The sequence below is a fragment of the Nelusetta ayraudi genome, unplaced genomic scaffold, assembly GCF_046127955.1.
Source record: "Nelusetta ayraudi isolate G7.1 ecotype Tasmania unplaced genomic scaffold, CSIRO-AGI_Nayr_v1 ptg000071l, whole genome shotgun sequence".
Taxonomy (NCBI): domain Eukaryota; kingdom Metazoa; phylum Chordata; class Actinopteri; order Tetraodontiformes; family Monacanthidae; genus Nelusetta; species Nelusetta ayraudi.
Window position 1 is genome coordinate 2,991,465 of NW_027466121.1, and position 25,265 is coordinate 3,016,729.

A 25,265-nucleotide genomic window follows, 5' to 3' on the forward strand; every position below is an offset into this window, starting at 1 on the left:
ATTTAGCCGCTTATTTTCTTGTAACGTGGATGCAGGCCTGCTAGTGTAAGATAAAGATGGAGATCTTTTATTAGAAAATATTACCACGTGTGTGTGTGTGTTATGTCACAGATCATAACATCTGACGATCTCCCATTTGCTTGCGTGACATTAAACAAACTCATAAACAGAAAAAGAAAAACTATGAATTCAGACTAAAGAGTGTTTTTACAAAATAAAATGACAAACAATTTGCATGAGAATAAAAATGGTACTATGCTCAGGACCGTAAGCATTGAATACCTTTTGGCAAAATAAACAACAGAATGTCAACTCTTAGTCAATGTATCTCCTATTCGTGAGTCAAATACTGAAGAGTAACGTCATGGAAATTTCTGCTTGTAGCCCTGGAGGCTTCATCATTTTATTTTGGAGAAAGTGTAGCGAAACACATTAGCTTAAAAACATCACAAGCTTTTATGCCAACATTAGCCTTCAAACTAGAGTTGGATTCATCAGAACTGTGTCGCAAATCAGCAGTTAATTATTGTGTTTCCCCCCCCCCAACTTGTTGGGAAAGTTTTACAGCTAACAGCTGATGTGTGTGGTTCTGATTTGTGTGTGTTGCGAGGGGAGGCAGAAAACATCAAAGCACACTCGACACACCAATGTTATCCATGAAATCCATTTTAATAAATAAATAGAGAAAAAAAAATAGCTTCATGGCTTCATAGAGACGTCATCCTAGTTACAATGCAGGTCGTCCGACAGAGAAACGCTTTGAGAGACTTAGCTGCATTGAGCCGAGGAACAACTAACGTGATTTAATCCCTTCTCGGCGCAGATGTAATGCTTCCACGGCAAACACAAGCGAGTGCAAGTTGTAATCACATTTGACTTGTTACATCCTGTTAAATTGGAGGCAGCGAGCATCCAGTCAAAAACTGTTTTCGCCGCGTTCGCTTCACTGCAGGAGGAGCGCGTGGGGCCCGTGGTCCAGCTTTTTTGGCCTTCTCCAGTGTCCTTCACGAGAACAGAAAGAAAATGTGCAAAACGGGAATGCGGAGAAACGACAAAGAGGCATTATGTGGTTTAAGAACACCATATAGAAAGGAACCCACGTGAGTAGAACCCGAATATTTTTGGTCCAGAGAGCAGCTTGAACGAGGCCGGTACCGTGTGCACTTCACTGTTCAGCGGGGCCCAACCACGGTACTTTACAGCTACACAACAACAATGTCCTGTCGGAGCCAAGACATATGGAGGTATATTATGATTATATAACATGCAGAGTCACATATCTCTTCAGAGCTAATATGCCTGTCAAGTTGTACGAAACGAAAAAAAACGACACAGTGAGGACCTGCTGTAGCCTAAAATAAAACCGTATCTCTGACTGCCGAAGAAGTTACTCACCACGTTAACAAAAAATGAAATGTTTCCTATATTTACTTCATTTTTATTTTGGTTTGAGCTGCTCAGTTTTGCAGGTACCAACACGCAGAGGGAGCGAGCGTCCAGCGATAGTGAGTCTGAGGGGGCGCCGCAATTACAGCAGAAATAAACTACTACCGTCGTAAAAGGAGCTCGCTGAGTCTGATGATCACCCTCATGGCTGGTATCTAAAAAAAAAAAACCCAAAAAACCACACAACAATAAATGGCACTGTAGAAGAAAAAAAAGCTTTGATACTGTGGTGAATTCTTCAGGTGTCTTTTTAAAGTTGGAGAACACGTGGAAGACCTGCTACCCGATTACTGATCTGGTGAATAATATATATATATATATATATATATATATATATAAATATATATATGTATATATATATATATATGTATATATATGAAGCATGATAGGTCACCTTATCAATAAGACTATGTAGCGTTTTAGAAAACAGAGCGTCATTTCGCCAAGCGTATATTACACAGTGTCATTTCCTATCGCGTTAGGTCACACAGCATGGTCGTACAACAGTCTCAGTCTTTCGTCGTCGGAGCTGAAACGGAAAAGGTTTGGAAACTGTTTCCAGGAGCAGGTTGTGCAAAGGGAAGAGGAAATGCATGCTACTCTGTAGCAGAAGCTGGTTCAAAGGAGATTTATATATATATTTATATATATATATGTATGTATTCACACATACACGCGATACTAGTCAGAAGTTTTGACACCTTTTCATGCAATTTTTTTTTCTTTTTCTTCCTCTTTACCACTTTCTACATTGCAGATGCATACTGCATACTGAAGACATCAATGTATGAGATACATGGAACTATGTAGTAAATACAAACTCTAAAATATGTTTTATACGGCGGGTGGCTATTTTGAAGAATCTAAAATACAAAATGTGTGAGTTATTTCACGCTTTTTAATTTATTCACTACATAATTCCACGCGTTCATTCATAATTTCGATGCCTTCCGTGTCAATTCACAGGGCAAATAGTCGTAACAGTGAAAGTGAAAGAAAGACCATGATCGTTACAGAGGGCGTGTCCAAACCTCTGACCGGTAGTGTGCGTGCGTGTTGGAACATATGAAACACTCAGTGCTAAAGCTGATCTTTTTTTAACAGTCATAATCTAAATGACAAAGTGGCCTCACTCACTCGCTCACTCGCTCACTCACTCACACAGGCACCTTTTAAAAACAGACAGAAACAGAGAGTGTAGCTTATTCAAGAAGAACGTGTTGCAGTTCCAGACTCTGCCTCCCTCCTTCCTTCCTGTCGGTCCACTGTCGCCAAAATGAGGTCTGGTTGATGCAGTTCTACTGCATCAACAGCACAGGCTCGGAACTGCTGTGGCGTGAACCTCGTCCGCTTCCACCGCAGTGGAGAATTGGAGTGTTAGCGCGATGGCCGGACCGCTCGTTAGTGCTTCAGGAGGTCTCGGCCACCACTTCAGGCTTCTCGCAACGCTCGGACCCGAAAACAAAAAAAGTCTCCGCGACTGCAGAAGAACTTTCCCTGGGGCCCCGCATGTTGCTCTGCATCCAGTCACCAGCTAGCTGCTGAACCAGTCCCGCTAGCTGCTGAACCAGTCCCGCTAGCCGCTCGCCGCTCACAGCACGTGGCAGCAGTTGTACTGCGCCAGCGGCAGGATCTTGGGCTTGTTGTGCGACGGCAGGTTGAAGGCCAGAGCTTTCTCGCACAGCGGGAAGTGGAAGAGTCTCTCCCGCAGCTTGACGCTGTGCCGCTTGCCCCCCCGCTCCACCTTTGGGGTCGCCACCGCCGCCGCCGCCGCCTCCTCCCGGCCCCCAGGTGCATTGTGGGCCTGGAATCTGCCTGCCTCGGCTTTTTGCTCCCCAGCACCTTCACTTCCTGCCTTTGGAGGGTCCCTGTCGCCAGGGATGAGCACGGTTGTGGTCGGAGGGGGCGGGGCAGCAGTGCTTGGGGGCGGAGCCATGGTCTTTGGTGGTGAGGCTTCGGATGGAGGGGGTTTGTGGGTGTGGTTGTTGTTGGGTTCCGACTCCTGACCGGAGGACTCCGACAGCAGCTGACAGCATGGAGGCCCGTGACTGATTGGCTGATCTGAAATCACATCCTCGCCGTCCTCACTTCCTGTTTCTTCTTCCTCATCCTCCTCCTCCTCCTCCTCCTCCTCCTCCCCCTCCTCCATGATTTCCATCAACCCCGCTGGTGGCTCCTCCCCTTCATCGCTCGTGGCCACGTCAACCTCCAACATCACTGGAGCTTCCGTCCCCAAACTCACGTCCACGTTCACCTCCTGCTCCTCCTCCTCCTCCTCCTCCTCCTCCTCCTCCTCCTGCTCCACCTCTTCCTCCTCCTCCTCTTCCTCCTCCTCGCAGATCTGCTGCAGCGCAGGCAGGCTCTTGGGAGCGGGGGGCTCCTCCACGGCCGGAGGGCGGAGCGTGAAGCTGAGGGCCGGCTGACACGGTCCCGGGAAAGGCTGCTGAGGGGCCGACCTGGCCGCCAGCAGGTCCCCGCACTCCGGGAGGCCGGCGCGGGGCGAGCCGGGGGACATGGTCCCAGACAGCCAGTGCGGGGGGGCCTCCGGGCTGAGCAGGGCGTCGTTCAGCCCCTGCAGCCAGCCGTGGGCCTGGATCTCCTCCAGGGGGGCTCGGCGGGTCGGGTCCTTCTGGAGCATCCTGGAGATCAGGCTGCCGGGAAGCAGAGTGAGGTGTTCAAATTCAGAGACTCAACGGTTTTCATTTGTCGCGTCATGTTAGGATAATATAGCATATGTGAATCTATGGGATTATGTGTGTCGTGGCTCAAACAACAGGGTATGCAAACAGCAATGTGATTGGTTCAATTGTTCCTTTGAGCTGTGACTGAGCAGCGAATGACCTGATGTCACCTTTTACGCATGACATCCAATAAAATAAAAAACCCCTTATGAGTTCCTGATATCCAGGAGGTTTGTTTCTGTTCTGTTCCAAACTCAGACGCTGCGTCATGTGACAGATCGCTAACTCCATCGCATGACTAGCACCGGGTCAGATGTTCCAGGATCTGCATTGCAAAGTAACCTGACAAAGCAGCCGGTTGATGAAGCCGTTTAAGGCGATATTAAAGAACAGCAGGGCGTACACCCTGAGCCGCTGCTGCCTCTTCCTCACGCTGCAATTCACTGCCATATGAAACACACGCTGAACCAAACGCCACCTCGTTCACTCGCCCGACAGGTGGTCCCTCACTGGTAAGCGTTTCAAGAGGCTGTTGTGATGCTGCGGTGAGAAACAAGGCATGTGCCTGTCAGAGAGGAAGGGAAGAGGACTGACAGGAAATTAAGGAAACTCACATGAGCTCATGTGAGTTTGTGTTTGCTGGGGTGTGTTGCAGTGCCTCTGAAAAATAGGAAATACACGCTGCTGCCAGAGCTTCACAGATGACAGTTCATTTGTATTTGAAAGGCTAAAATAATCAAATGTGTATATATACACACATATACATATAAGTGTATATGTGTGTGTACATATATATATATATATACACACACATACATACATACACATATATATACATATAAATACACACACACACATACTGATATTTATTGTGTTTTGTGTATTTCATTTGATTATTTCAATCTATTTCTATACACACATGTGTTTATACAGTATATGTATACACATATATATACACACAAACACATATATATATATATATATATATATATATATATATGCGTACATATATACATATATACATACATACATACATACACATATATATATGTATGTATATATCTATATATGTCTATCTATCTATCTATATAGTTATATACACACACACACACACACACTCACACACTCACACACTCTCACACACACACACACTCTCTCACACACACACACACACACACACACACACACACACACACACACCACCACCAGTTCAGGTTATATGAATGGGCAGAGACAGCCGGCTCCCTGTGTCGTGACAGTGAATCCCACAGTGAGCAGAGGCCGGGTTCATCTCGACGGACGCTACTCACTCTTTGCAGCCGCCTGAGACGTGCTCGGGGACGCAGTAGCGGCAGTCCAGGATCATGACCAGGGTTTCGCTGTCGTTGGTTTCCTGAAAGGGCAGCGCTCCACACACCAGCATGTACAGGATCACCCCCAGGGACCAGATATCTGGAACACACGGACACACACACACACACAAGCATGAAGAATCCGCCCTAAATAGAAAATCATCATGCCGAGCCCGAAAATAGCCTCCTCCCTTTTAATATCGCATTTTGAACTCTGCGGGGCACGTTGGTTTATCTTCAAATCACACACGTCTGTGTGTCGGATGGGACAAGCTGTGCCGTGCTGTGCGGGAATGACAAGTGCGACAGCCAGGATGTGGAATAAATGAAGTCCGTGTGGCTCTTTCCACTTTGTAAAATGCCTTCCTGTCCTTTTGCTTCTCATTGTTTTTTTTTGTTTTTTTTTTACATCTCCTCAGAGACTCTCCTAAAATGAATCTCTGAGGGGCCACGAGTTAGAATGCTACACAGGGCCACTGTGGGCGCTCTAGGGAGGACGGCCGCCTTCTATCCGGTCTTCATTCCTGATTAAATAAAACACAAACAATCCAAGATGCAAACAGATTCTGTGACGCGATGAACGCGTGTAAAGCATCCCGTTTCTCAAAAGAATAAAAAGCATCCTTCCCGTGTGAATGTTTAGCGTCGGCTGCATGCAGTCAACGATGACAAGAAAACAAGTCTGAGGGCCTGCTGCATGGATAAGCGTCTTCTTTGACGAGACGGGATTTCCCCCCCGGTCGGCAGCTCAAGCCGACTGACTGCTATATGCGGCAGCGACCGGACACTCGAGCTCGCACATGAATCCGTTTTCAGGCGACGTGCGGGGAATTCTCAGCATACCAAAGGAAAGAAAAAGCCCATGAGTGACGGCTGGATGTCCGGTTATATTCGGGGGGGGTAGAGCAGCAGAGCACCGGGCTTTGTGCTCTTGACCTCGGACTCAAAGTGCACGAACGCACGCACGCACTCTTGACAGTGCTGACTCCACAGTCCTCTCTTCCCTTCCCTTCCATTCCCTTCCCCTCCCCTCCCTTTCCTTCCTCCCCTCCCCTCTTTGCCCTCCTCTCGCTGTGCCTGCGCGAGGAGGCCGACGAGAACTCTGCCTCGACCGCAGCCGCCCGAGAACACTGTGAACTGAGGCTGATTCAAGAAATCCACACGCACGCACGCACGCACACACACACACGCACACGCACACACACACACGCACACACACACACACACACACACACACACACACACACACCATGGCAACAGAAGGCTTGTTGTGGTGTTGTGCTATTCTCAGAACAATCCCTCTCTTCTTCGTCTTCTTCCCTCCGTCTCTTCTTGTCTTTCGCCTAAACGCTGGAACAAAAGAGCCGGAACGCTCTGTACAGACTCTGGGTTCATTTACCATGTTTTGCTACGCGAGTTGGATACATTGCAACCGTTTCTGAAGTTTTTTTTTTTTCTCCCCCCCATTCAAATGCACTTTGATTGCTAAAAGTTTCTGCACCTCAAAATATAACACACACCATATGGCTCATCCAGTCATGGGGAAGTCCCGGTGTGTCATCAAATACTCATGTGAAATATTGTCGTAATTTCCTCCTTTGCGTTGCCATGACTCGCGTGACGTTACCAGCATGGGTCCCAACCATGCCTTGTTCAAGTCAAATATATGATTCATTAATGAAAAAACTTTACTTTAAAAAAAATATATATATTTTATATTGGCAAATTGACACATTAATAAAAGTGTAAAATCACAGTATAAACAAAAGTCATTCCATTTTCTTACTCTCAGAATAAAAGAATAAGAAGAATATACATATAGCAAGGGTCTTGCTCCCAGTCAGCTACCATCTCGCAGCGCCATATTTGTAAGGAAGCCCGGCGTGGACAATCCAGCTCGCCTGACAGCGCCTTTCGTAATTAGGGCGACTGCTCGCATCTTCAAATAAACCAACGAAGAAGAAAGGTGGACAAGGTTTGGGTGCGCAGGCCACCGCAGCTCACAGGCAAGCTCAGGAGGGGGAAGGAGAGTGAAAGACGCTGCAATCTAAAATGTAAACCCCATGACGTCGCTGTCTCTTCTTCAACATCGCCAAATGTTACACACTTGACCTTTACGTTTGAAATCTGAATGCAGTATTGTGAGACTTTCAAATATGCGTGCAGTGATGTAAAAGTAAATTTCTGTCAAAAAAGTATTTCCAAAGAGTAGAAACATAAAAATAAACCCCAGCTGGTGATCAATCCTACAAAGTGGATCCGGCCAGCCAAACACTGTATCATGGAAAACGGAGCCCTGCACTTCGTCCAGCTCCATATATGACTCTGCGCGACTTCTGCCGCTGCCCCACTTCACAGTATAAACAAAAGCCCTCAGTCCTCTCCGTACAATGTAAACTGGGCGTGCGCGCTCGCGAGCACGCTCATTCCAGTCTGGCAAAGCGTTATGCAACTGGGAGTGGAGGCCACTGGGAGCTGTGTGTGCTTTTCTCTCCTCGCTGAGGAATATTGCACATTCCCACATGCATTAGTGGCCTGCTGACAGCACACACACACTCTCTTTCACACACACACACACACACACACACACACACGCACGCATGCGGTAAAATACTTTGATGGTGGTAAACTGGCTGAAGCGTTTCGGGTTCCGATCCAAAGGTTTTGTGCTGGAAAAGTTTGATCTCATACTTCAGCTGTGCTGCTGGAAAAGAACAGAAACCAGGCCGGGATGTCTTTTGGATGGCGGTGCCAAAGAAATCCAAAAACAAGGAAAAACCCCTGTGAAACCGCTTATTTCCAAGACCGCGTTATGTCAGAAGAGGCCATGAAGGCAAACCAAGCAGTCCAAGTTCACACACATCAACAAAAAAAAAATGCAGCTTTTTTTTTTTTTGTTCACTGGCTCAGTGACCCCCGGCTAGCAGCTACACAAAGCCTATCAGCATCTGATGTAGGTGATTATGGTACAACCCTGCTGGAACCGGATGGCAATGAGCCTGATAAGGCAGGCAGCTAGACAATTATTTATGAACTGAGGATAGGGATGCGACTGCTGGTTACGCAACCTTTGAACTATCTGTATTAGTGTATATGATGTCTGGTGAAACTGCATTTGATTAGCTTCAAAAGCTGTTGCACTCAATAAACCAAAGAGTCATTTGTTAAGATGTTTAATACGATCTTTTTACGAACCATATTTTCACCGAAATTAAAATCAGACAAGCACTTCGTGTGGCTGTTGAACAGATTTGAAAGCTTTTCTTTCATCACAAACACTTGCATCTTGAAAGAATGACCCGCCAGGGCTAATTTCCTAAACTTTTAACTACTGCCAACTCTTTTGAGAGGCAGAATTTTGAATTTTCTAATGAAAATCCAAAAATATATCCAAAAGTGCTTTCCCCTGGACTGTTAATGTCGGCTTTACGGGCCTTAAAATACAGCAAGAGTCGCCGCTGCTGCTCTTCTTTAACATTTTGTTTTCTGCCAATTTCGCCTGAAGCGACGGGACTATTTTGGGGCTTGCTGCGTTAACTCAGAGGGGATAATTGTTCTCCGCGCTACTCTAATGAACAACCAACGTGTCTTACGGGTGCGCTGCTGAAGGGCTTTAGAATCTTGGGCAAAGTCCTCAGTGTTGATGTAAACAGCCCGGGTGCCCTGGGGTTTATATCAAAACACTGACAAGGCATTTTCATCCAACTGTTGACGGCTCTCGACCGGGCAACAGGCCGCCGCCGTCGTCGTCGGCAACGCCACTTCTGACTCACCGGCATGAGTGGTGGAGATGAGGCAGCCGGCCAGAGACAAAAGCTGGAAAATCATTATTCAGGATACAACTTAATGCTTCTGGTTCAATACATAACACTCTGCGGTGGCTGGTCATTGCGACAGAGTGCTCTATCCCGACCCGACCTCAGACATCAGAGCTTTGGGTCCACTTTGAGAAAGGGAGCAGAAACGGGGCTGTTTATCACCGTGAGCCTCTACAGCTGACGCACGCAGGCCATCTTATTATAGCCACATGTCCCGACGGCATTCATTGGCTATTTAAGGCTTACAATGTAAACAGGTGCATAGTTTCCACCCAGTGTCGCTCCAAGCATGTTCCAAATACGGGTTTTTAACAAGTTAAGGCTTTTAGGCCTTTGATTTCAGGCTTTCTCTGCTAACTGCTTTTTTTTTATATAACGGCAGTGAGAGAGAGAGAGGGAGAGAGAGAGAGAGAGAGAGAGAGAGAGAGGCTAGGAGCACGTTTAGAAAAGACAGACATTTCCAGGTGAGACTGTGAATGGAGTTAATGTATTTCAGCAATGTCACTGGGAGAGTACTGACGGCTGAGTGCTCACGACCGCTCCATCCATCCATCCATCCATCCATCCATCCATCCACCCGCCGCCGCGGCGACAGCGCTAACCACTGCGCCACCGCTGATACATGGCCGTGATATGCTTCAGCAACCACAAGCGCTGGAGGCAGGGTAAGTGATAAGGAACAGATGAATAGACTTCTAGTAAATGTGTGAGCGAGTATCTACAGTATCTAGATATACACACACCACCGTTTAAAGGTCTGGGGTCACCAACTCATTTCTGCATTGAACTCCATCATGACCAGTTCAGTGAAAGAAGGATCTTCTTGAATGCACTGCGATCGTTGCGAGTGCACAAAAATCACTCAAGGTGTGCTTAACAACACTTCAGTGTTTAATGAAAACCGTTACCAACGTCTAATGAACAGTGATTGAGAGAACTGCAAATGTGCAAAAATTCTGTGTGAACACACTAAAAACTTTTTTTTTCCCTTTTTGCAGTGTTTTACAGAGAAATTGGACAAAATCAAAAGAAGAAAAAAAAAAGGAATCTACTTTAAAAAATACTCCAAACTACCAGACACAACATTCTAATTCAATCTCGTTGCTCAAATTGAGGCAAATCTCTGCATCGCAAAACATCCATCAATTTCATCCTGCATTTTTCTTCCAGGCAAAGCACAGCAATATACAAATAAAACATTTCATGCCTAATTTAATCACTCCGCTATAATAGAAAAAAAGTCCACTTGGCTTAGGAAAGGGACAGCGTGAGTAGTAATCCTCCATCTACTTGCTATTTTCTCAGCCATGCACCCAATTAGAAGTCTTAACATTAACATGACGACCCGGAGCTCTAGCGCGCAGACAGTAATGGGAGGCTATTACATAACCCAGGGAGGAAAACACAAATGGAACAGAAGCCCGGCAGACCTCGCCGTTTTCCGACCCCATCATATGACTGATCACCAAACACATGATGCACGCACGCATGCGGCGTCCAGAGCCCTAGCGGTGAGAACCAAACAGCGAGTCTATTTATGGGCAGCGATATCAAAGAGGCCAAACAGAGCAGTCAGTGTTTGTGTTTGTGCTTGTGTTTGTGCAGGGGCGCAAAGCAAAGGGGTTTATGAGTCACCTTCCTAAGCTGAGATCACTGAGGGACATCTCTGCCTCTGTGAAGCTCGGGATTATCACACACACACACACACACACACACACACACACACACACACACACACACACACACACACACACACACACAGCATGTTTGTGCCAGGCGATGGACGCGTCCACGTCTTTTAAGAGTGATGACATAACCGCCCGTCTCCACAGGTTGAGTGATGTCAGAGCCCACTGAAAAACAGCAAAGTGCACTTGCGGGTGAGCTGAGGCAGAAAGTCGAGGATGCCGTAACGACGCGGAAGTCGCGCGCGCACGCGCGCACCACCTCTGCGAGGTCGCTTTTAGAAACAGAAGAAACCCAGGGAGAAAAGGATGAAATAATAAAAAAACAGAAAGAAACTCCGGTGAGTCACGGCCAAGTTCTGAATACACATGAAGGTGTTTCTTCACCACTGCTTGAATCTGCCCCAGCCAGGAAGGGGGGGGGGGGGGGGCGTCCTCCTAAAGTTAAAGAAGCACTTATCCGTCCTATTACCTGGGATTTTATTCATCTCACAATAAGAGATGAATGTCTTGACCGGGCAAGGGCAAACTACGGCCCGGGGGCCGTATGCGACCCGTTAAGCTTCCTAATCCGGCCCACAGAAGTTGACAAAATTATATTAGTGTTCAGTAAGCCATAAAATAGCTGTATTTCACCCATTTTTCAATGTTTAGGAGTCATTTCAATAGAGAGCGAAAATACCGTGGGGCTTCAAAGACACATATTTTGTTTTAATGCTGTGACCCTCACATTTTAGAAGCCATCGTGACCCACCAGTCAAAAGGTCGCTTTTTTTTTCCTGGAACATGTCAGCGTTTTCACGTTCGATCCGACTGCAGACGGCAGATTACGTGCGGAGCAAAGAGCCTTCGCGTCATTTTTTCCGCCTGGCCAGAGGAATCTCCCCGCCCCGCCCCCCTCTAAGAAGATTTGTGAAGGGACTGTTCGTCTGGCCCATTAACGAGAGCGGCATGCTAATTAGGCAACGCTGTTAGGTAACATGAAAATAAATAAATAAATAAATAAATAAATAAATAAATAAAGTTGTTATGTTGGCTTTGACCTTCTTTATTTATTTCTTTTTTTGCAAAGGCAGTTCTTGCCATCGGCTGTAGACTCTCTGGGATAAGAACATTTCCTGATCATAGAGGAGGAGGTACCTTGAGAACACGGCAAGATGCAGTTTTTCACTTAAATAATGTTTGAAAAAAAAAAAAATCCTCAACACCCAACTACAATCCAGCCTTGGTTCAGATAAGAGGATAAGACCCCTAAAGTCCCTGAGACAGAAGGTGCAGGGCCCCCCCTCCAGCCCCCCAGCCCCCACCCCCTCCACCCTCCACTCCTCCCACCACCAACAACAACCCATCAGTGTTCTTTTTCTCACTCTGACGCTGCGCAGATCCCAGTAGCGCTGGCCAACCTCTTGGCTGCAGATAATCACTGATGCATGGTGATTTCCCTCTATGCTATCTGTCTTTCTATCTGAGGACACACACACACACACACACACACACACACACACACACACACACACACACACACACACACTCACACACACTCACACACACTCACACACACTCACACTCACACACACTCACACACACTCACACACACTCACACACACTCACACTCACACACACTCACACACACTCACACACAGACGGACACACAGCACAAGGACGTGTAAGTGCTTGCTGTGCTGTGCAGTCCGACAGCCCGAGCTGCGAGCTGCGGTCTTGGGTTTCACTGCGGAACGTGACCAGTTGGCTCAGGACTAACTTTCTGGCTGAGGCTGACCCAGATGCACACATTAATCCCATGCACACACACGCGCGCGCACGCACGCGCACAGCCTTGCAGATTCTTGCGCGCATGATTGCACGCATGAAACATATCAGCCTTCACCTTCCGTGCAAGATAAAACAAAGCATCCGTCGCAGGGAGCTGATACAGATCTGCGTTTTTGAGGGACGCTGTAAACACAAGGTTAAGTATGTTATTGGAAATATATATATATATATATATATATATATATATATACATATATATATATATATATAGAGTATCTGGAATAATTAATCACGTTGAGGCTGCTCCGTCGTGGGATTAAGATTAATGAATAAATCAGGAAATAAAAATGGGTTTTTACAAAGTTGATATTGCTTGACAGATTTTGTAACATTGGTTTTTGTGAAGGGTCATCATGGTGGTGCAGCGGTCGGCACAACCACAAGAAGGTTGTGGGTTTGATTCCCGGCCTGGGACCTTTCTATGTGGAGTTTGCAGGACCAAGCTGGTATCGAAAATGGATGGATGGTTTGGGAAGGGCGTCTCTGGAAAAGTTGGTAACCCCCGTCAGAAAGAACCTTTCCGTTTTTTTTCCCGTGCCGACAACAACTCAGAGCAAATTCCTCGCCACTCACCCACAGCCGGAGCGTCGTACTCCTCGCCCAGGAGGATCTCCGGGGCCGAGTAGGCCAGCGAACCGCAGCTGGTGGCCAACATGGTTCCAGGTTGAAACAGGTTGCTGAAGCCGAAGTCCGTCAGTTTTACGGCCCCCTGCTGGGGGAAGAAGACGACGTTCTCCGGCTTCAGGTCTCGGTGCACGACGTGCAGCTGGTGGCAGTAGGCCACGGCCCGCACGATCTGCGCAAAGTGGCGCTTGGCCGTGGCCTCGGCGACGCCGCCCTCGTGGCGGAGGATGTAGTCGTAGAGGTCGCCTCCCTCGGCCAGCTCCATGATCAGGTAGAGGGTGGTCGGCGTGTCCACCACCTCGTACAAACGCACCACGTTGGGATGCTGCACCAGCCTCATACACCTGTAAAAAAAGACGTTGTTTTTTTTTTTGTAAGGTTCTGAATGTGTTTTGTTCAACCATGTTTCATTTTTAGCTTCGGACTCCAACGGACTCACAAACTGCAAACACACGTGACCTCAAAATCTACCAAACAACCGACACTTAATACCTTTTTTTTTTTTTTTTTTAGCCCTCAACCTTGTTTACACCACAACCTTTTATTATCTCGTCCTCAGTTCTCACCCTTACCTCACTTCTTGTAAAAGGTGGCTCGTTGCCATGACGTCAAGCTTCGTCTTGTCAATCATCTTGACGGCCACAAGCTGACCGGTGTTGATCTGACGGGCCAGCTTGACCACGGCGTAGTGCCCCCTGCCCAGCGTTCGACCCAGGTGATAGAGCCCGGTGAGGTCAGAGCGAGCGGGGATGCAGCTCTTGCTGGGCTCCTGGGCGGAGCCTACGTCCGTCGAAGGGTCCATGTTGGGAATGGAGTGAAATCAGCGAAGGGGAGATGATGGTGGTGCAGTGGTCTTCACGGGTGGAGGGTTGCCTGGCAGGACAAAACAACAACGACAACAACAACACAATAAGAAAATGACAGAACCGACGATTCTCGCACAGGGCAGAAGATGAGGTCCGTTGTGACTGATTTGCCCTGTATTTGACCCACATTTTACATCTTTTGTTGTACATTACAAGTTTTAAATGAAGCATGAAACGGGCCAGATGGCAGCATAAGACATCATATTACACAGAGCAGCCGAGGGTGGGATACACTACTTTGCAGAGTGTGTGTGTGTGTGTGTGTGTGTGTGTGTGTGTTCATCTCTATCTCAAATAACAACCATCCAGCACAAATGGCAAGCTGGGCCGTGGATCAATACTGCAACTGGAAACCATAATGTATGTATGTGAAGTGCGTGCGTGTGTCTGTGTGTGCTCGTAAATGCGTGTCTGTGTGTCACTAGTTCGGGCTTAAGAGGGTCAGCAGGGGGCATTGGGCCTGATGACGTCACCGTGAGATATGCCCCCCACGCCCCCAGGTAATAATAAATTCACCTGCTAGCATCGCGCATCATTGTCACCTGTCGTTATTTTTCCTTCTCACAGTTCCCCCGTCAGCGTCACCAGTATGGCAAGAGACAACAACAACAGTAGCAGCAGTAGCAGCAGCAGCAGCAGCAGCAGCCTTCGCTGTAGTCAACACTGCTGTGCCGACGACGTACTTTAACTCTACGCAATTAACATAATGGGCCGCCACATTGTCCGCGTGCTTCTCGCCGCTGGCTACCTGCTAATTCAACGGTACCGAGGGGGGGACAGACCCCCAGCAGCAAGAAACCTCACCTGGAATTGACAGCTCCGCAGTAATGTCACACACACACACACACACACACACACACACACACACACACACACACACACACACAGAGCGGGCCGCTCAACTTACCGCGCGGCGTGAACAGATATCCCGTCGCCGCTCGCGGTTCTGCTCCGTCTTCTCCCACTTGGCTGCCGAATCCCGGGCGGCCGTCAGATACGTCAGCGCCGCCTTCCCCTCCGTCTCTCGCCCGCACTTCACGTCCGCTGTCCCGCGCACGGCCCCATACTTTCCCCCGCGCCTCGCTACTACTTCATCCCTTGGTCGGTCGGTTGGTCGGTGGTGTGGAGGCTGCGGAGGAGGAAGGAGCACCGCACCGTACCGCACCGCACTAGTAGAAGAAGAAGAAGAACACCTCTCTCTCTCTCTCTCTCTCTCTCTCTCTCTCTCTCTCTCTCTCTCTCTCTCTCTGCGCGTTCGCGCACCCACTCAACCCAAATACATGCTCGGCGCGTGTGTTCGGCTCCCCTTCTGTGACGTCAATGCATTCCGAACTCGCTCCCGCGCGGCTCAGACGGCCGCGTGCGTGTTTGCGTGCGTGCCCAGCCGCAGCGCAGCGCAGCGCAGCACAGCACAGCACAGCACAGCGGGGAGAGACGGAATAAAAGGGTCTGAATGAGTTGAGTGGCCAAGTCCGAGGATATTATATAACTGTCTCTAACGACGTGTGCGTTCCTCCAAAGGCCATGCAGGCTCGGTGACCTGTGGGGCTTTTTCTGATCAGGACACGCGTCACATATTATAAGACATTTCCGGACTGCGCAAATTAGCCGCAAAAATAATCGAGGATGATGAGAAACAAAATGAAAAGTTGACATTTGACGTTAAAATGCTGATAGTTGAATTAGAGACAGACACGCAACGTCTCCCTGTGATGTGTAAAGTTTCAGCCTGCCAGACAGTGATGGCTCAATGATTTAGGAAGTGCGGGTTGATTTTGGCTCGTTCGTTCGTCTGTTTACACCAGCATCTGTGTATTATATCATGGCTCTCTCTCTCTCTCTCTCTCTCTCTCTCTCTCTCTCTCTCTCTCTCTCTCTCTCTCTCTCTCTCTCTCTCTCTCTCTCTCACACACACACACACACACACACACACACACACACACACACACACACACACTGCGGTTCCCCTCGCACTGTCGCATTCAAGAAAATGATGCATTCTGTGTGTTTCCCACTGTTTCTGGAGTGAGATGATGATGATTTAAAAGCAGCAAAAGTCTGCATTCGGCTTGGCCGGTGATCTCATCTTCGTCCCAGATGCTCTTTGTTTCAATTCACCAGCCACCCTGCAAGATTATGGGGACATCTAGTGGTCTTTGTTTTCCTTGCAGTTTCCTTTGTGTTTCCCCATCTCCATTAGAACTCAGCTCATTTGAGGTGTTCATATACCGAGAAAGAGTTATTACCACATGCGATTAAACTTCACATTTCGTCGTCTTGGTTTGTATGCACGCCGACTGTATATTCTGGTCATTCCCACGGCGTATTCACAATAATGTTAATGAAGCCAATCAACTTAATGTTGTGATACGTTGGTAAATTGGTGCATTGTGTTAGTCGTGACTGCTTCCGTCGTAGTTTCAATATTCTTTCATCGTGTCATGACATGATGCTACGTTTCTCTACAACCAGTGAAGAAGTTCGTCACTCGGCGCATTTCATTTCAACACTTAGAATAGCAGTTCCACGTCAATGTAAGCGAACAAATTCTAGGTCGAAATAGTGGACGGTAAAAATGAAACACAACACACGTCGAGGAGGCGTCACACGTTTGTGCTCGATGCCCTCTAGTGGTTGGTAAAGAGAATCACACTGAGAGAGAACTAGATCTCAGGACACGGATGAAAATTGCAAGTGGAATTCTTGATAGTTATCGGACAGAAAACCAATAAGTACACACCACAGCACACCTCGTAAAAACCGATTCAAACATCTCGATTATATTTTTGAAGTTTCACATTTTAATGCGTTCACTATACAATAACAAATCATTTTAAAATAAGAGTGTTACACTGACTACAAGCGATATTCACCATTTAAAAGCATTAAACATTCAAGTAATATCTACTTGCCTGAAAAACAACAACAACAACAATAACAACAATAATAATAATAATAATAATAATGATAATAATAATAATAATAATAATAATAATAATAAAAGCAAACAATAATAACAGCTGTACCTGCACCTGCAAACGATTAAAAAGTTGATCACCCATTAAAAAAGATCAACAAGGCATGGCCCCATCTCTGTAAAGAGTCATCCAAATCATTCACTTTATGTAAATAGAATTAGGTAATGTTGAGTGTGTGTATTGAGTGCATGTCTATCTATCTATCTCTCTAGAGATGAGAAGGTTTTCCACCTGGAAAAATCCCCAAAGCTGAAGTCGCAGTGAAAAGTTTGACCAAACGGATAACCCTGAGGTAGCGCCCTATGATTCACTTTCAGATGCCATTCCATAGAATACTCTCTCTGAATTCAGAGCTGCTTTCAACTTGTTTCGCATGATTTTCTTTTTGGAGTATCCAGGGAGCTCCAGAATAGAGTGACAGGTCAGAGTTGTTGGGAAGTACTCATCAGGAGAGCCGTGCAGGATTAGTTTAGGACGAATCTGAATCTGGATGCCAAAAACAGGGATCTTCCGGAAACCAGTGACAAACCCTGAGAAGGAGAAAGAGGATTTTAAATTTACTTTTCTTCCATTTCATTTTGTGGTGATATATGTCACTATTGCTATCTGTGTTTGTGATTGGCTAAATCCATACTATCACTTCAGCATCGCTTTACTCAAGTGAAGTTCAGTATCTGTCTGGTAAAACGGTGTAAGCTTCACGTATGGGCTACAAATGTATTCAATTAATTCAAACTAATTTGAATTAAATTCAAACTAATCGCAAACTAATTTGCTTCAGTTCTCTGTTGCTGGTCTGGGGCTCTAGTCTGGAGCCCCAGACCACAGCCCCAGACCAGCAACTCCAGGAGCCCCAAAATAATCAAATGATCAATCATGATATTATGAAAATCAGTGATCAATTAAGATACTTACAAACAAAATCCATTTTCTCATCTTCAGTCAGTTCATCAAATACCTCCCAAAACGTCAGTATGATGGGGTGGTCAGCGTCACAGTTGAATCCATAAAGTGTGTTCTAACAAGTTAAAAAAAAAATAGACAAGAAGGTGTTTTATGACTTTGTACATTCAAATAAACAGTGTCTAATTTTGTATATTTTGAGTGTACCTGTTTCAGCTTGTTCCAGTCATAGACGTCTTTGCCTACTAAAACGTCCTGCAGCTCCTCTGGCCGAAAAAGGCCAACCAGATCACTGTCACACACCTCGAAGAAGCCCGACTCAAACTCCTGGAACACATCCTGCACGGACGTGTTGAAGACATGATTCACGTAGGCATCCACAAACTCCTTCCTGGTTGGGAGGAATTGTTTTAAAAAAAAAAAAATGCCAGGGTCAGAAAAAAAGGATAATATGTTTATAAGCCATGCATAACGAATTTGAACGGGGCAATAAGTGATTTTTCAACGGTAGAGAGCGCAGCTGAGCAAAGCAACACAACTGTGTTACCATGTCCTGTTTCCAAGAGGACCAACTATCAGTGATGGATTTGCCAGAATTCTGCTGCCATACATGAGACTTTTTGTTTTGTTTTATTTATCCAAAATAATAAATAAATAAATAAATAAAGCACTAATGTATTTTAGCCAAGTTCTGTGTCAGAGGCAGGTAGGTGGTCAAGTTCATTTTGTTCATTCGTTTGTCCGCCTCAAGGGCAGTTGCTCTAACCTAGAGCTTCACATACCAATTTCTTATTGCCTTACATTCAGTAAAGATGGAAATTGCAAATTTCCCCTTACGGATGAAACATTTTCTCGATTCTTACTTGTTTTGACTGGTCACTTCCTTTTCAGGATTTTGAGGATCAAGTGTAGCCTCTTTCCCGTCCCATTTAATCTGTTAATCAATCATGAGGGAGAACACTGTTAAAAAAGTGAAGTGAAAAAAACAAACAAAACAAAAAACACTGATCAGGTGAAATACCAACCGTAAAATCCAAGTACAGGTTTGCTACAAGGTCATCGTCATAGTTCAAGACTTCTTCTAAAGACCTTAAAACACAATACAAATAGTAAGTTATGATTAAATGACACATTTTCATTGTACATGAAGTGCTATTATCAGACTGACATAATGCCACTCAATAAAGACGTAACGAAAGGTTTCTTTGATGAGAGGTTGTTTTACACTGACCTTCCAACAGAAGGTTGGAACTCCTTCATGTCATCAAGAGTCGGTTTTGCATCGACTAGCTTCTTGAACAGAGCCAGAGGGAACGGTAATTGTATGACGTTGCGGTTGTACAAAGCCAGTCCACACAGAACCCCGAAAAGGTAGAAGGTTTTCCTGTCCTCCGGTGTTACCTGGGTCAATAAAAGTAGAATGTGATCCACAGAAATTCCACGTGAAGTGAGAGTTACGTGGTTAGAAAACTGCATCCAGATTAAAAAAGTCTTACTGTGGTTGGGAACCAAGCCAGGGTCTTGGCGTCATTGAATTGGAACATTTCAGGATTAGTGGACACCAACTTGTCAAACAAACGGTGGAAAAGGTCTTTTTGGTAGATAAGTGACCTCTCTGTGTTTGCATCCAGAAAGACCTGAGAGGCACAATGTTTGAGTTGTTGTCAGATACACACTTATTATTGGTTATTATTTGTATCAGAATTTTAAACTACTCTTTTTGACCACTGCTGCTTTCACGTTACGTTATTACTGACTATGCACTTTACAGGATGCTGCTGCAATTTTTGCTTTTGTTGTTTTAAATGTGTTTGTTTATAGAGGATGCCACGACAATTTCGTCATACACCATGTATGATGACAATAAAGGAAATTCAATTCAGTTCAATTCAATCCAATTCAATGTGCGTGACAGAGGGTCAGTGTGAATTCATTTGATTGTGCTGTGACGACCTCATCCTGGTTTACCATTAATGGCTTATTGTAGTTGCAAGGATCAACAGCAGCCAGTTGGGCAAAGGCATCCTCCACAAGAGCGGATCGCCTCAGGTGCAGCTCCAAACATTCTGGGATGATGAATTGTGCCTATAAGAAAAACCCAGGTCTTCAGGTGCCATGTTAGTCAGTTTTAATATGGACATACAACTTCACATGTTGGGTTGAGACAGACACATGTTCAAAACTTTTTGATATGTATTTTTTTTTTTTACATTAACCTTTCCAAACATCACATTTGCAAAAGTCCATGATGAATGTGATTAGTGTTGAGATGTGATATGTGATTGTTTGTGTTCTCCAAAAACACTAATACCCAGCATTGATTGAATGTTTTCCCCTGTGGAAAGCTCTGGACTTGAGTTACCTTTGTGAATTGAGCAAACATATCAAAAGCTGTTTTCTTTGATCTGAGATCCATGAGAAATGTGTAGTTGAAAAGAATAAAGTCCTCGTCATCAATGTCCTTAAAGAAAAGAAAACATCAGTGATTAGCTGCAACCACATGTATCAAAAATACATGTAAAGTTGAGTGCATAAAACAGTTAGATAAGTCATTTTCAGTACATGTTCTTCTGCTGAATTCCAAAAAGTTAGCTCCTGTGCAATGGTCCACAGCGGTATCTCCATCGCAAATTTCTTTTCAGGGATTCTCGGGCGTCCTGTCGTTTGGCTGTTGACCTTTAAACAATCGCATAGCGGACTGTGTTAATTGAGGTGGGTGTGATGGAGAACACACAAGCTTATTTGACAGGGAAAGAATACGACAATACTACCTTGTACATGCACTCCAAAATTCTCAAAACATTTTTGATTGTAGAGCTGTAAGGGAAAGTCGGCCTTCTATACACGACCACCTTCCACACTTGGAGATGTCTTTGCATGATGGTGGGGTTCTGCGAGTACCACCAATCCCCTGCAACAACAGAAAATGCAGCACACAAGTGCTGGTGAAACTCTCAGCGAAGCAGGTTTGAAAGGAGTCTGACGAAAATAATTCTTTGCAATTAACAGACAAAGCAATTTCGGGGGGTGCTTGTACCACGTTACGTAACTAACAAAAAAAAAAAGCTTAGGAACGCATAGTTGCCAATGGTTGGGATAGCTTTTCATATTGCTTCCTATTGTTGTTATTAGCTCTGAAGACTAGATTCCCTAGATGTGAGGGATATACACACTTCTGAACTGTTTTTTTGGTCAATATTCAAATTGCATGACATATATCAAGAAAACAATCCAATTCACAATATTTTCATTAATTCAATAATAATACTTTCATTTCAAATACCGTCTGAAAGAGAATATCTCAAAAGTGGAAGTACTCTCTCTGGTCGTACCTATGACTTGCTTATCTCTGTCAGAAAGTCTCTGAATGGCAGCAGCGGTCTTATCGGTCAACTCTATCCATTGTGTCAAGTCCTTAGACCTCTGGGTTACATGCAGAAGCTCGGTGAGAAGCAAGAAGATCCTCAGCCCTTCCACTCCTGCCGGGCTCTCATCAAGAGAGTGCAACACCTGCAGGGCAGCGGCTACCACCTGTTTGGATTATATGACGCACCGATCCAAAGGTTTATTGTATCAGAGTTTTCTTATCTTTCGTTTTGATTTGCATATTTAAAATTCTGTTATGACTCATAACCAGTTCCCATTTAACGATTCCCATAATAGGGGTCCATTATGCAGAAGCTTTGCCACCACCCGAGCCTTTACCTGCTTTGTCAGTGGACCTTAAAATCAAACTTTAGTTCCATGCTAGTATACAAAGGTACATTTTGCATTTCTGCATCTTTGGTGCAATGCTGCTTGTCCAGTTCAGGGAGCAATGTTGCTGTTCCTGAATGAAACACCTCAACGGCTTATGGCCTCTAACCAAAGGGGTTAACCTTAAGTCACAATTCAAACTTTATGCACAGCTCTCACAAAGCCGGCGCCAAGTCACACGTGTGTGTCCTACCTCTGACAGGAGGTGAGCGTTCTTTGCAAGTTTCTCGAAAGCGCCCTGGACAAGCTGCAAGTTCAAGCCGCAGCACTTGGGAGAGGTCCCGAAATGCTTGTCTTTTCTGTCAGACAAACAGTTGGTGTAAGTGCAATGATACAATTTAGACAAATTAAAAACATAAGTGAAGGCAACATAACATTGTCTACCTTTGATCCAGGAAACATTGATTCAAATAGGAAGCGGAGCAAAAAGTGCTGCGGATTTCTCTGTGAAAAAATTTTTAGAGGAAAAAAAAAACAAACAGCAAATAAAATAACTCAACTATTTCACACACATGCATGAATCAGAGGTATAAAAATTCTGACAGCGTTAGACTTACTGCTCAATAGTTGTCCGTGATTTCGAATCATATTGAGAGACCCATTTGTCGATCAATGCATGAAGCTGCGGTGTTGCGTTGTCGACACTGGCCTCTTTGTTGGCTTTCTGAAGATGAATGAAAAAAGAAAAACTGTGCTTGGATTTCCCCCCCCCCCCCCCACAACAAAAATTTGTCACAGACGCGTGACCTTCTGTGTTATTTGTTACCTTCATGGACAAGCATGTCACAAAGGAACAGTTCCCTCCTGAGAAGATTTTTCTCACCACGCGACCATTACAGGCGTCTGAAAAAACAGTAAGTCTTGCTATTTATTGATGTAAGTCAACACTGTTTCCCCTTCTAATTTGTTTTTAACACATTCAGTGTTTTAGCTGTTTCTTCCTAAATTGAGTTTCCCTTAACAAAAAGGACTTAACAGTGACCTTGTGGCAGATGAACAGGAAGTGGCACTGATGGATGGCTCTCCTCTCCGCGTCCCAGCTGACCATGAGTATTACGTCCAAAAGAGTAGAGCTTTTTACGGTCTGTCATCACTAATGTGTGATACCTGATTGGAAAAAAGAGACATTTTAAGGAGAAGCCTTTCACTTTTCAACTGGGTAATTTTGTTAACTGCCTAACTGACAAGGTGTATTAAAAAAAAAAAAAAAAGAGAACTACAGTTATGCTTGTAACCACACTGTACCATCCACAGGCAATCTTGGTGACCGTCGCTCGCCATAACTCTGCAACCAGTCGAGGTCGCAGTTCATCATTCAACGAGTTGTGCCCAAGTTGTCCATATTGACCAGAACCAAATGTAAACACTACACCATCCTAAAAAAAGGAAAAGTCACAAAAAACACCGCATTTGTGATGATGTTTTGAACAGTTTCTTTTTTTTTTATTTTTTATAAATAATATATAATACAGATGCTTTGGGAAAGACTTAGTCATTACGATAAATGCCAACACTGAAGATTAACCAAAAATTCAATCAAATTGAAATAAAATGACAGATGGCTACGTAGTTGCTAGAGTCTTAGGTTACTTATGGGTATTTGCTTGCCAGTGACGGTGCCATTTCTGCCACCAGTCTTTCTCGTCTCACCTTTGTGAGGATGACGGTGTGGTCCCTCCCACAGGAAATGTGAACAGTTTTCTTCATGATCAGGCAATCAATGGTGGTTGGCACATGTTGGTCTACAGATAACTTGTTATCAGTCAGGTTTTATTTGACAAAAAGTGCATGAGACAATTAAAAATGCCATTGAATTTTGTTCTTTGTATTTTTTTGTTTTATCATACCTGTCCTGTTTCCCAATCCAAGCTGTCCGCAGTCATTCCTACCCCAGCCAAACACACCTCCAGACAAAGAAAGGGCAAAGCTCTGTTCTCCCCCTGCAGCAATCTGAACAAGTGGGATCAGGGACATAGATCGAAGGTGTTGGGGTTGACTTGTGCAGAGCTCCCACTGTCCCACACCAAGCTGGCCTCTGGAGTTCTTGCCCCATGCATACACCTGACCAGCTGTGGAGAAACAACAATGACAAGTGGTTGGGAATTATATTGTTTTGGATTATCACTGCGATAAATAATTAAACACACTGCACCCTGGCATGAGCACCTTGCTCACACTGTACAACTTCCACTAATGGCCTTTGTTAGACAGCATTTTCAAACTGATGCCAAATTGACTGAGGCAGACCGCTAAGAGTTGTTATGACAGCAGTGAGCACGGGCAACATCTCTTTACGTTTGTTCGTTCGTTCAAGAAATCTCGTAAACAACAGTACCTTCGCTGAGGGCAACCACATGCTGGCTCCCACAGGCAATCTGAGCAACCTTTGTGCTGGACAGAGGTGTCCTGGAAGATCAGAAAACATCACAGACATTGGCTTTGCAATTAATTATAATCAAATAAATAAACTATGAATAGTCTTCTCCCATTAATACGGTTTTGTTCCTTAATGGTTCTTGTTTGTTGTTGTTTTGAAGATAAAATAAAACGATCACATTTTTTTTTTCTTAGAAGTAGACTTTAAAACCCACACCTTGCACATAACACGTAGTAGTAGTATTAGTAGTACTAGTAGTAGCAGCAGCAGTTGTTGTTGTTGTTGTTGTTGTTGTTGTTGTTGTTGTTGTTAAATGATGAAATACATTGCATTTATTCCCAGGTATATGCAAGCAACACAAATGGTAGTAATGCATATCCAGGTAAGAGTAAACCAGTTGGTTCTGACCTGGGAACGAGAGAAGTTTGATTTGTGTCCACACACAGAAGAGTCCCTCCTTCGGACAACAGGACGACAGTTTCATCGCCACAACTCACGGCCCGAATCTTCTTATAACCTTTCACACGCTCTGTAAAGCAGACAGACAGACAGACAGCAGTGTTTTGTTTTCGCTCAGTGACGAAGCAAACTTGTCAGTCAGTCATTCTCCACATAGAGGAAAAAGAAAACTCACTGTGCTTCACTGTTCCCGTCCTCCCGGCGTCGCTCTCATCTCCGCGGATCATGAACGCATCTCCGCCGCCGCAGACAAAAGCGCGAGCTCCGCGGCTCGCGGCCAGCTCACGTACAGAATATCCGGGTTGAAAGAAGACGGGTACGCCGTCGGCCGCCGTGTCGTCGTTGACCCGAAAGCCGCGCCGGCTGTCCTGCCCCCACGACAACATCTCGACAGAGTGGCTGCACCCGAGCGGCAGCTGACTTATATGAGCCGATAGCCAGAATCGAAACTGGAGCCATGTTTTGACACGAAAACAAAACTTAAGAC

At 45.3% G+C, this 25,265-nt stretch overlaps 2 protein-coding genes across 2 annotated transcripts; both read right to left on the reverse strand.

Annotated features, from left to right (window-relative positions):
* Positions 1-648: 648 nt before the first annotated feature.
* Positions 649-15,679, reverse strand: snrkb (SNF related kinase b). The gene is made up of 5 exons (XM_076042696.1): positions 15,213-15,679; positions 14,012-14,312; positions 13,389-13,783; positions 5,438-5,579; positions 649-4,097 (listed from the first exon to the last, which is right to left on the reverse strand). Exons 2-5 carry the CDS (start codon positions 14,239-14,241, stop codon positions 3,038-3,040), a joined length of 1,827 nt encoding a protein of 608 aa, XP_075898811.1. The 5' UTR covers positions 14,242-14,312; positions 15,213-15,679; the 3' UTR covers positions 649-3,037.
* Positions 15,680-17,123: 1,444 nt separating this feature from the next.
* Positions 17,124-25,265, reverse strand: LOC142899231 (putative E3 ubiquitin-protein ligase HERC4). Its single transcript, XM_076042722.1, has 23 exons — positions 24,954-25,265; positions 24,728-24,848; positions 24,278-24,348; positions 23,790-24,011; positions 23,593-23,684; positions 23,188-23,318; positions 22,925-23,049; positions 22,709-22,785; positions 22,500-22,606; positions 22,327-22,386; positions 22,136-22,241; positions 21,519-21,717; positions 20,958-21,097; positions 20,749-20,862; positions 20,549-20,647; positions 20,155-20,271; positions 19,683-19,823; positions 19,418-19,587; positions 19,212-19,275; positions 19,050-19,120; positions 18,394-18,577; positions 18,199-18,301; positions 17,124-17,813 (listed from the first exon to the last, which is right to left on the reverse strand). The coding sequence occupies exons 1-23, from the start codon at positions 25,162-25,164 to the stop codon at positions 17,584-17,586; spliced, it is 2,955 nt and encodes a 984-aa protein (XP_075898837.1). The 5' UTR covers positions 25,165-25,265; the 3' UTR covers positions 17,124-17,583.

Coding starts and splice junctions, on each gene's coding strand:
- snrkb (XM_076042696.1), bottom strand. CDS start 14,241: ATGGACCCTTCGACGGACGTAGGCTCCGCCCAGGAGCCCAGCAAGAGC. Junction 13,784..14,011: donor CACCTTTTACAAGAAGTGAG/GTAAGGGTGAGA, acceptor CTTTTTTTACAG/GTGTATGAGGCTGGTGCAGC. Junction 4,098..5,437: donor GTCTCAGGCGGCTGCAAAGA/GTGAGTAGCGTC, acceptor GCTTCCCGGCAG/CCTGATCTCCAGGATGCTCC.
- LOC142899231 (XM_076042722.1), bottom strand. CDS start 25,164: ATGTTGTCGTGGGGGCAGGACAGCCGGCGCGGCTTTCGGGTCAACGAC. Junction 24,849..24,953: donor GACGGGAACAGTGAAGCACA/GTGAGTTTTCTT, acceptor TCTGCTTTACAG/AGCGTGTGAAAGGTTATAAG. Junction 22,387..22,499: donor TCACGGACAACTATTGAGCA/GTAAGTCTAACG, acceptor ATTTTTTCACAG/AGAAATCCGCAGCACTTTTT.